We start from the raw sequence: 15,196 nt of genomic DNA, 5'->3' as shown, positions 1-15,196 counted from the left end.
TCCCTTGTCACCCATGCTTGTCTCATCCTCCCTTTAGAATACTTCTTCATCCTGGGAAGTATCTATCCTACGACTTCCAAATGGCCCCCAGAAACTCCAGCTACTGCTATTCTCCTGTCATCTCTGCTGGTGTCCCCTTCAAAGATCTTTGACTAGCTCCTCTCTCATGTTCCAATTATATGGAATCCATTGTACATGAAAAGAAATGTAGTCACATACTCTTAGCAAATAGCATGGCCGGTCTCAAACCTTATTCATAAGTAGCTTTTAAGATATTGGGTCAGAGCCAAAGTATGATATGCTAAAATGATAGTGTATTATTTTGCCATGTTACTGAGTATACTGGGTGCCCTGTTCTGTTCAGCCAAGATTGGCTCAGAAGGTTGAAACATAACTGGGTCTTAGTGTCCACACAGATATACATGGGATGGCTTAGTAGTGTAATCATTAGCACAATGTTTTACAGTGCAGATGAACAAGGTTCAATTGCCACCACTGCCTGTAAGAGTGTGTATGCTCTCCCCGTGACTGTGTAGGTTCCCTCCCACAGTCCAAGGATGTACGGGATGGTAGGTTATTTGGTCATTGTAAATGATTTGACTAAGATTAAAACCGGGGATTGTTGGGCAGTATGGCTCAAAGGGCCTGAAGGGCCTATTCCATACTATATCTCAATTAAAAGAAAAATAAATTCAAATATCATGACAATGCGTACTATTGTACAAATATAATTTCATTTTCAAAAATATCTATGCACTCAAAGCACATAAATGGATTGTTTCATACTAAAGCAATTTATTGTACAAGGTTTGTTTTTCACTCCTTGAAGTGCCGAGTGGAAAAGTTCATGAAATTTGCAAAAAGTAACTCAGAACAAGTGAGCAATTCCAACAGTAGTTTTAGCTAATGGATACGATTATCTGAATGAGATAATTCACATTGAATACCATAAGTTGTCACCTTTCCAAGTCCTATATGCACAGCTGGCAGAAATCAAGTTTGTCAGCAATCCCAATGTATTAGACGGCTAGAGATAAGAACCTTGCTACCAACTCAGCAAGCAATCGTACTCGTACATTAAGTCACAGAATGGAGGCCAGTTCAATGAGTCAATGCAATGTTTGAGACCAACATATACAGGAGTTGCAGACATGAAATTATTGAGGAAGCCAGTCAGTAGACTGAATTTGTAGTGACAATATACACATGTGGAGAGTGTTCAAGCACTTGTTTTAAAGATGCCATTACATCATACGTATATTTAAAACCATGTGCTTTGCTGTTGGTCCTGGTATTGTACAGTTATTATAGTAATTAAAACTTATTAGCATTGTTCACAGCCCAATTTCAAATAAGTAGCATCAGTGACAACAAAGGGGCGGCAATGTATGTCTTTATCAGAATTGTACATGACCTGGAGGGGATTTTTGAGGCAGCGATATTTCCTTGTTGGCCGGCTGGTGGCATAGTGGCACCAGTGCTGGACTTTGGAGCGAAGGCTCCCGAGTTCGAACCCAGCCGGCTCCCCAGGCACGCTTTCCATCCGTGCTGGGTTGAGCGTCGAGCTAGCAACTCGACCTCATAAAAAAGAAATTGCCTGCTACAGAAACATCAACAGCAAAAAGCTGATGGCCTATGTACTCCTGTGAGTTTAAAAGGCAGTTTCCTTCCATATTTCCTTGCGAATCAATGCCCCAACCGATAGAAGCATTGCCCAGTATGGAATTGATTACATTCATAAATGCTTTGTGCTGTGGTGTCTCTGGACCTGGATATCTAGAAACCATCTTGCAAGGACTTCTTTATAGCTATTTGACAGGTTGTGATGAAAAAAGAACTGGCTTCTGGGAATCTGCAAGGGAAAGAAAAAAATGTTGGAAATTTGCAACAAACCAGTCAGAACTCACAAAAATGAGTTTTTGAGTGAAAAACTTTATCTAGAGTTCAGATTCTGGGCATTTTTTTTCACAAAACTAAAAATGAGCAAACTTCTCCCAAGAGATTAGTCAACAGAAAATTTAAAAATGTAGCTTAATGATTCTTCGGAATAAAAACAGAAAAGGCATAAAACTCAATAGTTCTGACAAAAGGTCTTTAGCCTGAAACATTAACTTTGTTTCTCTTTCCACAACCGGACCTTCTGCGTGTATCCAACGTTTTTTGTTTTTTATTTCAAGTTTTTAGTCATAATCAGATAAAGGGTATTAATGGTTATGCTGTGTTATGCTGCAGAATATTCCATCTAAATATTTGAGTAGATTAAAGGGGCAAAAAATTCTTCACTCAAGAACTGTCTTTCCTCTTTCCAATTACTCAATGCCAACAAGAGAAAGGAGCTGAGTATTGATTCAGGAGAACTTGCAACACTCACAGCCCTCTCTACATTGATAGCACAGCAGTAGAAGCTGGGTGCACTTTTAAACTTCTGGGAGTGCATATCTTGCACAACCTGTCATGGTCCCAGAACACATTCTACACAATCAGGAAAGCTCACCAAAGCCTCGACTTTCTAAGAAGGCTGAAGAGAGCTAGACTATGCATGTCTATAGTACACTCACGCCATTCTACAAATGCACAGTAGAGCGCATCCTAATAAGCTGCATTACTGCACGGTACGGCAACTGCACTGCAGCAGAGCGGATGACGGGTAGTCAAATCTGCCCAACACATCACTGGCACCAGCCTACCTGCCATCATGTACGGAAAGGAGCTGAAAAAGCACCAGAAACATCACGAAGGATCCCACCCACCCTGCTCAAGGACTGTTTGTCCCACTCCCACCGAGGGAGGAGGCTATGTAGCATCCACGCCAGGATCACTAGACTCAAAAACAGTTACTTTCCCCAAGCAGTAAAGCTGCTCAAAAGCTCCACTCACTAACCCACCCTCCACAACCCCAACCTCCATTGCTTGAACATTTCCTGTCAGGCACCTTATGTACCTAGCATCACTTTATGGACATACAATCAATCTATGTATATAAGTTATCTTATATATTTACAGTATATTTATATTTTATATTATTATCCTTCAGCATATTGTTTCCTTTGTGCTGCATTGGAGCCAGAGTAACAATTACTTCATACTTGTGTGCTGGTACTTGCTACCTGTTACGCCGCTGGCGTTTAGGGCAGCAATGAAGGTCCTCCATTTCTGGCGGTATTCAGGGGTTCCTTCATCATGCCGGTAGCTTCTTGGTTTTCACCACTGTCAGTCCTGCAAGTCCCAGGTGGAGACTTGGGAATACTGTTGTACTCAGATGTAGAAGGATTCTTCATTGCTGTTTCTGTAACAATTTTGTTTTACCAGTCAAGGTTGTTAGCTCTGAGCTGAACCCCAAACCTGGAAGGCCAGTGGACCACTGTTAGTCTGGCCTGTATGTTTTGACCTATTTAGCATGAGTGATCCTACCAGGAGCCAAAGCATTAAGCCTTGACTCCAGCCAGCCCAGCTCTCCGGGTCATTGAGTCACCCAAGCCTCCAAGCCATGACATGTTGTGGTCCTCGTGGAGGACTTGTGTACTGTTACACAATCAAACAATCTTGAATCTACTGAAGAGCTTGTTACATGCATCCGGAATTTGTGGCTGAGAAGTTTTAATCCTAATAGAAATAGGTGCTAAATCTGCATGGAACCCATTCCTTGTAGTGCTGCAAAGAAGCAATTTTCTCAAGAGCAGGATGTGTAAGGGGGCATGGACTTTACAAAGTCATTAGTAGCATTTTCTGGCATGGGGAGAGTTCTTACAGAGGTGGTTTTCAGTGGAATGCTCAAATCACCAGGAGTGGATCAGCGATCCACTCCACTCCACTCCACACAACTGCGCTCCAAACCTGAATGGTGGTGCCACTCCTGAGAAAGATTGCCTCCTCTGGAAGATTTATAGTCCATCGTAGCAGGCTTCATCATTCACGCTCCTCAGCCGCAGCTCAGATAATGTATGTCCCTTTAATTTATGATTAGTCAGGCCATCATGTCTTCAGAAAACATACCCATTCCAATCCATCAGCACTGGGGTCAATATGATAGACAATATTAGTCTGCACCCAGCAACTTCCACAGGGAAGCGCATCATGTCCAGGAAGTCCAGGGTTCAATTTCACATTGCCCACTCTGACAGATTTTCTGCTTCTAATCAGTCACAAAGCACATAAAAGAAAGTACTACGTAATTGAATTTCTCTTCCAGAACTTTTTATTCCATCCAGTTGGCACAAGGTTATAATTTGACCATGGTTCAAGAGACTTCAGGACAGAAAAAAATAACAAAGCAATTTTACCACAAATCCTTTGACCAGTATTCATCTTTATAAAGTAAGTCTGATATAAGACCACAGCTAAGAAATAGCTGGATTCTGCAGTAATTTTTTTTGAGGTTGGAATTGCACTGAATCATTTCCTGTGTCACGTGTCTTTTCCACTGTCCCAGCAGTGAGCAGGCCAAACAAATCTATTTTATGGCACTGCTTATTTCCCAGATGTTTTTGGAGCTAGTTATGGCACAGACGAGTTCAAGCAACAGTGGAACATACAGGCAAATCGTGAGGAGCCAAAAGAAATCCGACTTACTACAAGCATCTGATTTTAACAAGGCTAGCACTGCAGGTGAGTTATGTTTGTGTTATTTATTGTTGCAAGCTGTTAGTCGATAGTATGCATCGCTAACTTTAAAGTAGAGTTTGTGGTTGGACGGGATGGCTGTTGCTGTGGGACAAGCAAGGCAGATTGAAAAAGCAAACAAAAGCTGTTCATAGACATCTCATGATGTTTCCATCTGTCAGGTTAACACAGTTCAGATGTTTAAGTATGAATTTATTAAATACTGTAACCTAAGACCCTTATTTTGAGTCTGTTTATTTTAAAACATAACTCCTAATATACACATTGAATGACTCATATTTCAGTCGCTATTTCAGTTACACCGTAAGACTAAATGTGTTCAACTCTGAAGTTTTCAACAGTTTACAACCAAAGTCCCAGTTGTGAAAGAACCATGTTCTAAAGTGAAAGTTCTTAAGGGGAAAGAATGAAATTAAACAGATACGTAAAGGACTTCATTGCGTGTTTATTGAAAATTGAAGTAAGAATTGTAGTTACCGGTACTCATTCTCACATAATTCCACCCTTGTCAAGATTCACTCACCTCTGTGCCGATATCATCATCCGCAACCTCACACCGCTACCTGGTCTCAAAGCACTCTTTTTCTGCCGTCTTCCCAGCCACATAGATTTAAAGGATTTTACAGTATTTGACCCTTTGTGCCTGTAAAAACTCTTTTGAGCCTCTTATCTATGTTCGGTGTCAGTAGCTGTCTTATTACTGAATCCACAGGATCCCAGCAGTCAAAGGCAGTACTTATTCAGACATCAAATGCCCCACATTTTGGAGCAGCCTCCCTTTTTCTTATCTCTTTCTTTTCTGCTTAAAAGAAATCTCTTCAACCTTGGCAACTCCAGTATCCCTTTTCCCTCATGGCTTTACTATTCATCATCTTGACTATTACTCTCTGATGTCTCCATGCAGATAATGAGGACCACAGAAATGTAAGTCTCAACTGTTAAGTGGTGAGCTAAAAGATCAGTTTTGCTTAAGGACTCCACCTAAAGTGCTAATTTTTCTCTTTAAGTTAGCCAACCTCTGGTCAAAAGTTACAGTGGAAGTAAAAGTGAGACTAATGACACTTGCCATTATTTACGTAAGCTCAGGCAAGTCAGCCTTTGAAATTTGGTTAAAGACAACTTTTCAAAATATGTTGTGTGAGTTGCTCTGCACTGCCATTATGTTTAGGAAAATGACATCTTGCTTTCTGCACTGATAAGCATTGAATGTGACGAATTTTACTGTGTTTCTGTGATGGTATTCTAGCTGCATTTAATAAACAAGTTATAAATAATAGGGGCTAGTAGTTATTGTACGGATCACTTCTGACAACATAATTACAGGTAACTGTTAATCAATCTTCTTTCTATCAAAATTTACTAGTTGGTGTCTTGTTTCTTTAAATGTCTTTTCTTAAAATATCAGATTTAAGATTCCATTGTTTATAAATTAATGTGTGTACAATAGGCTCATCATAGGGTAATTTCCTGGAATGCTAGTGATTATTTTACAGGGCTTCTGATGTTGCCAGCAATGTAGTCCTTGGGTGCTGCCTTTTTTTTCAGTTATTCTTCCCTTTGTATCCCGAGAAGGAGGTGAAAGAATCTGGGTCTGGGTCTAGGGCTAGGCCTGGGTCTGGTTCTGGGTTTGGGTCTGGGGCAAGGCCTGGGAGTTTGGGGATGACAGTGGATTCTGCTGGCCAGCTGGATATTTCTGCATGATTGGAGTGAAAAAAGTGATTTGGAGAGTTTGGGACATTGGCATTCAGGCTGAATATGGGGGTCAGGTATTTCACAGTGTCAGAGTGATTGGAACGTTGGGAGCCAAGGTCTGGGCTGATCAGGGTGGTGGAGAGTATGGATTTGGGAGCAGTCCAATTGAGGAGTCATAGAGACTGGGGGGCATAAAGTTCTGATAACAGATGTTGAGCAAAGGACTGAGGTCTAGGACGATTGGGAGTCTGGAGTAACTGGGCCTCTGGGAATTGAGGGCATTAATATGATGCTACTGAGAACAGTCTGAAAGAAGTTGGAGAAAAACGTTGGGACATAATTTTTTTCCGAGTCACATACATTCGTTTCTTCAGCAAAAGTACTTGATTTTCTGGAATGATGTGACAAAAATCGGAAGGGAAATGAAGGATCAATATCAACTAACATGAAATATCAGGCCACAACGAATTCTGACCCTTCCAGTATTTTTTCGTTTTATTCTAGATTAGCAGATTTTAAAAAATCTTTTGCTTTTTATTACCTAATGGTGAAAACTCTCCCAAGGCCACTAGATGTCATCAAGTTATAGATTGTAACTAGACAGTGAGGCAATAGGCATCATTGCAACACGAAGATCATACACATCAATGTGTATGTTTCAGCAGTAGAATGAAACACCTCAGCGGTTTGAATTCAGTAGAATATCAAATCACAGCTGAGAGCATGCTTGCACTTCTTATCAACATGCTCTACATCAGTGACAGCTCCCTTTGGGTCACAGTCTCCGACTCAGCTGGATGGTTTGCAGCTAGATATGCTGTGTGGTCTCATATCTGCTCCAAAAAGACCATACCTTTGCTATCTCTCTCTGTACTGTTTCAACTTTGTTTTGAACTTTTTGTTTTTGCCTCTACAACTTCTTACTTAAGAACTCCAGCACTCTCCACACAAACGTATACACCTCCATCAAACATAAAGCTTTGCTATGTATTTCATTCAGCTGTTGCCATGTCCTTCCTAACTTAACCTTTGAGCACTAATATTTTCGATTTAAAATCTTAATCCTTATTTTTTCAGAAGCTGTATGGCCTTATTCATTTAACTCTGTAACTATGTCAGTTCTTTTGTTCTCACTCTGGCCTTTGCACATACTTTTCCTTTTGTCACAGACAGTGAGTTCCTGGACATTAAGATTATCTTTCTAAACCATATCATTTATCTACCTATCCCTCATTCTTTCAAGGCCCACTTTCTTAACTAAGATTCAAGCAACAGCCCAAAGCCCTTGCTTCCTGAAGTAACAAGCAATCTGCTGAAAAACCACAGTGAGTCAAGCAGCATTTGTGGCAGGAAAGGAATTGTTGACATTTCGAGTTGAACCTTCCATCAGGATACAGGTTTAGACCAAATACATTGACAATCCCTTTCCTCCCACAGAAGCTGCTTGTCTCACTGAGCTTTTCCAGCAGATTACTTGTTGCTTCAGATTCCAGCATCTGCAATCTCTTTGTCTCTCCCTTATTTCCTGACTGAACATCCAAGTTGTTCATTAGATCTTGAGATGTTTATTACCTTCAAATGTAATTGTTACTGTATTTATCTTTGATGTAATTGTACACTGTGCTATTTCCATGTGTAATGTCAAACAAAAAACTCTGTTTGCCATCTCAGTTGTTGTAAGAAAAATAAACCCTTGTAATTATTTTGAAGGAGAGCCTCAGCATTGGGTTGGGGGGAGAGAAGAACATTATTTCAGCCAAAATTGATCACTCAATTAACAACTGTAGAATAAGACCATTGCTGCATTATTCGCTTTGTGGGGCATTACACAAATTTCCTTCCACATTTCCCATGTATTACAAAGAGTGACTGCGGTACTAAACGTTGATGTAAGTGAACAGAAAATGTTAGAAACACTCATCACATCAGGCAGCATGTGTGAAAAGAGAATCATAACTTGTATTTCAAGTCTAAGATCCTTCATCAGAGCTGGGAGAGACAGAAAACAAATTAGTTTTAAGTTGCAAAGAGTGTGTGAGAACGATGGATAATGCAAGAGGAACATTGAGTTGCCATGGTAACACACTGCTGATGAAGCCATCTGGTTGGTAGATTAATGAGGATAGATAGCGAGAAAACAAAGATACAAGTTGCAAAATGTTGCTCAGAATGTCGATCCAATGGACATCTAAATGAGGTGTAGGAAATGCCTGAGGGTACCAGAGTGAAAAGTTATAAAGAGAATTATAGACTGGAGCAGTGAAACAGGCCCCGTAACCTACCACATCCATGACCATTGCACCCATCTATATTAGTTGTATTTACCCCCATTAGCTCCACTGCTTTTAATGCCTTGGCCATTCAAGTGCCTGTGTAGATGTGTGTGAATTGTTGAGCGAGGGTTTGTGAAACTGATGGATATATGCTCGTATTCCTTTCAGGATCCTTGGTTTGGATGGTTGACTGCATGAAGGAAAGATTTGATTACATAAATGTTGATGTGCAAGTAACAAAGCATTGCCAATTTATTTTTCTGTCATCATCCCATCTGCTCAATTGGGGATGTGCAGTGGTTTAAAAACATGTGACAAATGTGAGGTTAAAACTTCTACAGTGCTGTAAGCTCAAGTGCCAATATTAGATTTCTTTGTGTGGACATCCACACCACGAAGCCTCTGCTCTAAGAAGTAATTTAGTAAACTATGCAATTTAGTGCTGAAATGTGCTTCGCCTGCCATATCATTTCAAAACTATTTCCTGCCCGACTATTTTGTATGCATTTCTAAAACAGTTACAGATGTTGAAGTGGATGCCAGATTTCTCAGTCTTGTGATGAGAAATGTATATGCTTGGAAACTCTGAAGGGAGAGAAAAGCATTCCCTGGGGAAGTGTTCATAATATTCACTGGCAAATGTTCAAAACATACTCACTGTGAAAATTACTTCTCCAAACATACCCCTTCCTACCTCTGAAAAACGTCAATTTTACAGTCTAACATTTAGACAATAGTACACATGATTAAAGTAATTTCTGTGATCAAAATAACTGCTGTTTATTTAAGGTAAATTATTCTTTGGCCATGAGCTTAACCTTTAATTGCAACACAATAGATTTTGGTCCACCTTACATTTCACACGAATTTCATTCGTTACGTGAACCGAGGGTGGAAATACAGGGGAACAGAGATTTCCTCTGACCACCTTGTGTGGCAATATTTTAAATGTGTTCACAAAAGTCGTGCTTGTGAAGTAATTGGGAGGAACCAGTGCAGTTTATCCCCATTGATTGTTGAGCTGGATCTAAGGTCTGATTTTTCAACCAAATCTTAGCAGATACTTTGATGGAAAAGTATTTCCAATTTATGTAAACTGACCCATTCTAAACTTCAACGTATGGCTGAGTAGAGACTGCATTGACTAGGGCTCACTGCCTACCCAGCACCACCATCAAAACTTATATTTCCATGGAACCTGTGATGTAAAGTATCACAGGAACTTTATCAAGCAAAATTTAGCCTATCATATATAGGAATAATGGGATAGAGAGCCAAAAGGTTTGTTCCAGCTTTCGACCTTAAGCAGTGTTGACGTGTGGCCAAGTGGTTAAGGCATCGGTCTAGTGATCTGAAGGTCACTAGTTCAAGCCTCAGCTGAGGCAATGTGTTGTGTCCTTGAGCAAGGCACTTAACCACACATTGCTCTGCGACGACACCAATGCCAAGCTGTATCGGCCCTAATGCCCTTCCCTTGGACAACATTGGTGGCATGGAGAGGGGAGACTTGCAGCATGGGCAGCTGCTGGTCTTCCATACAACCTTGCCCAGGCCTGCGCCCTGGAAACCTTCCAAGGCCCAAATTTATGGTCTCATGAGACTAACAGATGCCTAAAGAAGAAGAAAGGGAGGAAAGAATTAGCAGGACAATAATTTACTTATGGTCTTGGCTGCTCGAAACATGGGCACAAGTAATACTGTGAGGCAAAAGGTTGCATTTAGAGAGTTTCAGATATCCTGGAATGTTACAGAGTTGTAGATAATAGGGATGGGGAGGAATAAGGTCATAACTATAGTAAGCCGGAAGAGGAAGATTTGGCACAGGTTGTCAAACTCAGAACGATGAAGAAACCAGGACTTGGAATGAGTTATAATTTGAACAGCAGGCTTTTGGATGACCTCAAGATTATATGGGATGAAAACGATAGACCAGCTAAGAGTGCATGGAAATAAAATCTAAAGTTAGTAAGAGTATATAACAATCCAGCCACTAATAAACTTAGGCAGAGTGAAGCAAAACATGCTGGCAATTGAGCCCACACACAGGCAGACTCAAACACAACACCAGGTTTGTCAGTCGCCTGATTCAGAATGAGACAATTTCCAAAGAGACAAATTTGTTGGCAAGGAACAGGGGACAAGTGATAATGCAATGGTTAAGTCACTTGACCAGCAATCCAGGTCTCTGGACTAACATGTCTGAACATGGCAGCTGTGGGATTTAATTTTGTTTACTGATATGTAATATTAAAATGATCAGTTAGTTGTCCAAACCTCTGTAGTTCAATACTGCTCTCAAAAGAAGAAAATCTGTAGTCCTTATTAAGTCTAGAGTATATGAGCTTCAGACCCACCCACGTGCTTGAGTCTAAAAAGAGGCCGAGCTAGTTGTCACCATTATTTTCACAAAGAGCTGTGAGAGATGGGCAATAACTGTGGCTTTATCAATGAATAAATAAATAAGTCAGTGTCTGTGTTTGTGGTGGAGTTCTGATGAAGGGTCTCAGCCCAAGATGTCAACTATTCATTCCTTTCTATCCATGCTGCTTGAAGCAGACAGACAATGAGAAGGGAGGAATATTGGGTTCGAGCTGAGTGATGTCAGTACATACATGGAACTTAACATATGTTCAGCTGATTCAGTTTATACAAATCTTAGAAGAGATTCAATTCAATCTGAAACAAGGATATTAAATCTGAGTAAAACAAACTCTGAGGGCATAATGTGTAACTTGGTGGTAGATTGGAAAGCTACATGAAGCAATATGACAATGATGCATAGTTTATATGTAACGTATACTTTGAGGCAAAAAAACAAATGAAGAAATGGTCAATCAATGACTATCAAGAAAAATCACTATTAGATCAAAGGAAAAGGCTTATGACAATAACAAACCAAAGCAGAAAACCCAAGGATTAGGAACATCTCAAAATTCAGCAAGTGAGGACAAAGGCACAGATAACAAAAGGGAAAGTAGATTCAAGAGAGGACAGATGAGAACATAAAAAGCTGATTGTAAAAACTTCTATAGATATATAAAAAGGAAAAGACTATGTGGGTCCCTTACAGATTGAGAGAGGAGAAATCCTTTTGGTGAATGAAAAAGTGGCGAGGAACTTAATCTCACGTGCATTGACTTATCAAAGGTGCTCTGGAAGTATTGGCTTTTTACTGACATTAATTCTTTTCAAATCCTCATTTAGTCTGGATTTGCAGCCTTCTAGTCCTTTCAAGAGTTTTCTTGTTTCAAGCAAACAGAATTTATGAAAGGGAAATGAGAAAGCCAATGGAATTGCTAATAGAATGGATACAATGTGATGTGTCTAGACTTCTGAAAGTCTAGTGACTTGATAAGTTGCTGCGTGCCAGATTACTGAACAAAATTAGAGCACACAGTATTGAGGATAATATATCAACATGGCAAAGAAAACAGAATTTAGAAATAATTAGGTCATTTTCAAGTTGGTAGGCTTGTTGCTTCTGACCTCAGTCTTAAATGGCTAAATCTTTATTCTTAGACAGTAACCCTTACTGCTAGACCTCCCACCATCAAGAACATCCTTCCTTCATCTATCTGCTCAGTCCATTCAGGATTTTATAAGGTTCAGATCATTTCCCTGTCATTTGCATATCAAAAATAATATCCCTATCTCTCTTCACACTACAGTCCTGTCGTCCTAGGATTCAGAATGGAAGAAAGGATTATATAATATATCAAGCTCCTCAGATTGCTAGGTTGCTGGTGGCAGTGTAGGCTGTAAAGGGGAGGGATAGTGGCTTCAGGGAGGTATAGACAGACTAGGTGAATCAGCAAGCTCATGGCAGAAAGAATATAAAGCAGCAAAATGTAAGGTCATGTGCCTTTGTAAAAAGCGAGTATAAAAGCAGTGTATTTTGCAATAGTAAGAGATTAGAAGGGATACAAGAGAGACTGTTGAAGCTGGAAATCCAAGCAATGCGCAAAATGTTGGACGAACTCAGTGGGTCAGGCAGCATCTATGGAGGGAAATGGACAGTTGCTGTTTTGGGTAGAGAGAGACTTTTCCTCAGGACTGGAAAGAAAGAATGACATGCTGTATCATTCTCTGCATCTTCCTTGCAACATATCATTCTTTGCAACCTCTGCCATCTCCAATTGGACCCCACCACAAGGAATATCTTCCCCTCCCCTTCCCCTCTTCGATTTATGTAGGGATTGCTCTCTCTATGACTCCTTTGTCCAGCTGTCCTTCCCTACTGATCTCTCTCCATGCACTTATCCCTTTAACCATGTTACACTTGTCCTTATGCCTTCTACCTCACCACCATTCAGTGCCCTCGGCTGTTTTTCCAAGTGAGGTAGTCCTTCAGTTGTGGAGCCATGAGAGTCATTCATTGCATCTTGGTGCAGACTCTCCTACATTTGTGAGACTTTACAAAGACTGGGGGATTGCTTCACCAAGTGCCTTCTGCCATAACAGCCAGTATCTCCTGATGGCCAGCCATTTTAATTTCACTTCCCGTTGCCACACTGACATGTCCGTCCATGGCCCCTTCTAATGCCCAGCTGAGGCCAGATTGAGATCATGGGAACAGCACGTCATTCTGCTTTGCAAGTCTCCAACCTGATGACATGATGATTATTTCTCTAACTTCTGGTAACACTTCCCTCTGTTCCCTCTCCCTTTGTTTACCCTGATCCCACTGGCCCTATACCACTTCTTTATCCCCTGTGCTGTCCTTTTGATCTGCCCATCACTCTCAGTTTCCACCCTCCTCACCTTCTTTGCTTTATTTCATAGTCTATTGTCCTCTCGATCATCTTCTTCAGTCCTTTGTCATTTCCACCTCTCACCTACCAGATTCTTACATCATTCTCACTCTTCACCTCCCTCACCATACAGGTCTGGCCTACCCAACTAAGGAAGGGTATACTTGCAGCCAAGTTATTCACCTGGAGAGTGGTGAGTCTTTGGAATTCTAAACCCTGAATGGCTGTGAAGATTCAGTTTATTTTTATATTTGTGAGATGTATCCAATAAATATTTAGATATTAAAGGATGCAATAGGAGTGGGGTTAATGCAGGAAAGTGGCAGTCAGGTATCAAAGTAGCCATGATTCGAATGAATGTTGGACCAAGTCCAAGGAGCTGATGGATGATTTATGCTTGAATTTCCTGTGTGCTAATATTCATTGTAACCGAAGAGAAAATTGTCAGTAGCCTGAGTTTATAAAGGTTAGAGCGGCTTGTAGAGGATTGTACAACTCTGCATGTGCAACTGTCGAGCAACAAGGTTGCTATGAAGTATTTTTTAGCATTATCGGAATATTAGAAAATGTTAACTTTAGTTTGGAAGGTGGATGGCATTGCTCTGCCATACACCCTTGGGTCCACTTGCTTGATTAAAGGACAACACAGAATCTAACAAGTGGCTCTTCAACCAGTACCTCAACAAATAACAGAATGCTGGAAGGACTCAGTGCGTCAAGCAGCATCTGTGGTGACAAAAGTTTTAAACTGATTTTTCAGATCGACACTGCGTCATGATCTAGATCATGAATCCTGATGCCAAAGTGTTGACATACACCTTTTGCCTCCTCAGATGCTGTTTGACCCACTGAGTTCTTCCATTCCATGTATGGTTTTTATTTTATTTTTTTATTCTATATTCTAGAAACTGTAGTCTCTTTTGTCTGTGGTACCTGTCTCAAACTGGTATCTTTTAATCAGTGCTGGCTAGCTTGACACTCACAAGTCGAGGACCTGTGGAGATCTTGGCTCTCATTGCCAGTAGTCATGTAATTATTCAAGTTGAGTATGATGTTCTCCTAAGGGGGTGTCTACTGGTGGCCTTCAGGTGACTGTAGAGGCTGATCCAAGATCCACATACAGTATTCTGATGCAGTGTGGGGCAGAGTAGGTTTCAATAGGTACATTTTATGTCAGAGAAATGTATACAATATATATCCGGAAATGCTTTATCTTCGCAGTTGTTAATAGTTGTGTCTTTCTGGTTGTTCAGTCCCTCTTTTTTCAGCTGCCACTTGTTCTCTGTGGCACAGCCCCTCCTGAACAAATTACCTCCAGGTGTATCTACTGAGTGCAATGTCTTCCCAGTTTTTAGATGTACAGTAATGTTGTATCTCTTCAGACTGATTTTGATGTTATCTCTGAAGCACTTCCTTGGCCCACCAGGGTCTCGCTGACCTTCCTTCAACTGGGAGTAAAGGATCTGTTTGGGGAGACGTGAGCTGGCTAACTGGATGACTGACCGATCCATTGGACTCGGCGTTGTGTAATTGTGGTGGAGATGCTGTTATTGTTGGCCTCCTCCAGTATGCTGTTAGTGTGTCTGTCCTTCCAGCTGATCCTCAAAATCTTTGCTAAGGTTCTTTGTTGATATCGTTCCAGGGCTTTCAGGTGCCTCTTTAGGTGGTCCATGATTCAGCTCCATATAGTATTGTCGACTACTCTATAAACCAAAAGTTTTGTTTGAATCCATAGGTCACGGTCTTCAAAAACCCCTTTCTTTCCGTTGTCAGTGCTGGCTGATTCCCAACAAATTTTATATGCAGCATGCACTAGATTTGCCACTGGCATAGGAAGTTGACAGAGAGTTTGGGAAATAT

At 40.7% G+C, this 15,196-nt stretch overlaps 1 protein-coding gene across 2 annotated transcripts in view; it reads left to right on the top strand.

Annotated features, from left to right (window-relative positions):
• Nucleotides 1-4,457: 4,457 nt before the first annotated feature.
• Nucleotides 4,458-15,196, top strand: part of LOC134355559 (tetraspanin-18-like) — a 167,894-nt gene continuing 157,155 nt past the window's right edge. The window contains exon 1 of one of the 2 annotated variants that reach the window (XM_063065594.1): nucleotides 4,458-4,605. In XM_063065594.1, the coding sequence (XP_062921664.1) occupies nucleotides 4,458-4,605 (148 nt within the window). The remainder of the gene's footprint in view (nucleotides 4,606-15,196) is intronic. The other variant, XM_063065596.1, reaches the window with a different exon arrangement.

Source organism: Mobula hypostoma, chromosome 13, assembly GCF_963921235.1.
Source record: "Mobula hypostoma chromosome 13, sMobHyp1.1, whole genome shotgun sequence".
NCBI lineage: Eukaryota > Metazoa > Chordata > Chondrichthyes > Myliobatiformes > Myliobatidae > Mobula > Mobula hypostoma.
Note: the sequence above shows the minus strand (reverse complement) of the source record. Positions and strands in the feature narration are given on the sequence as shown.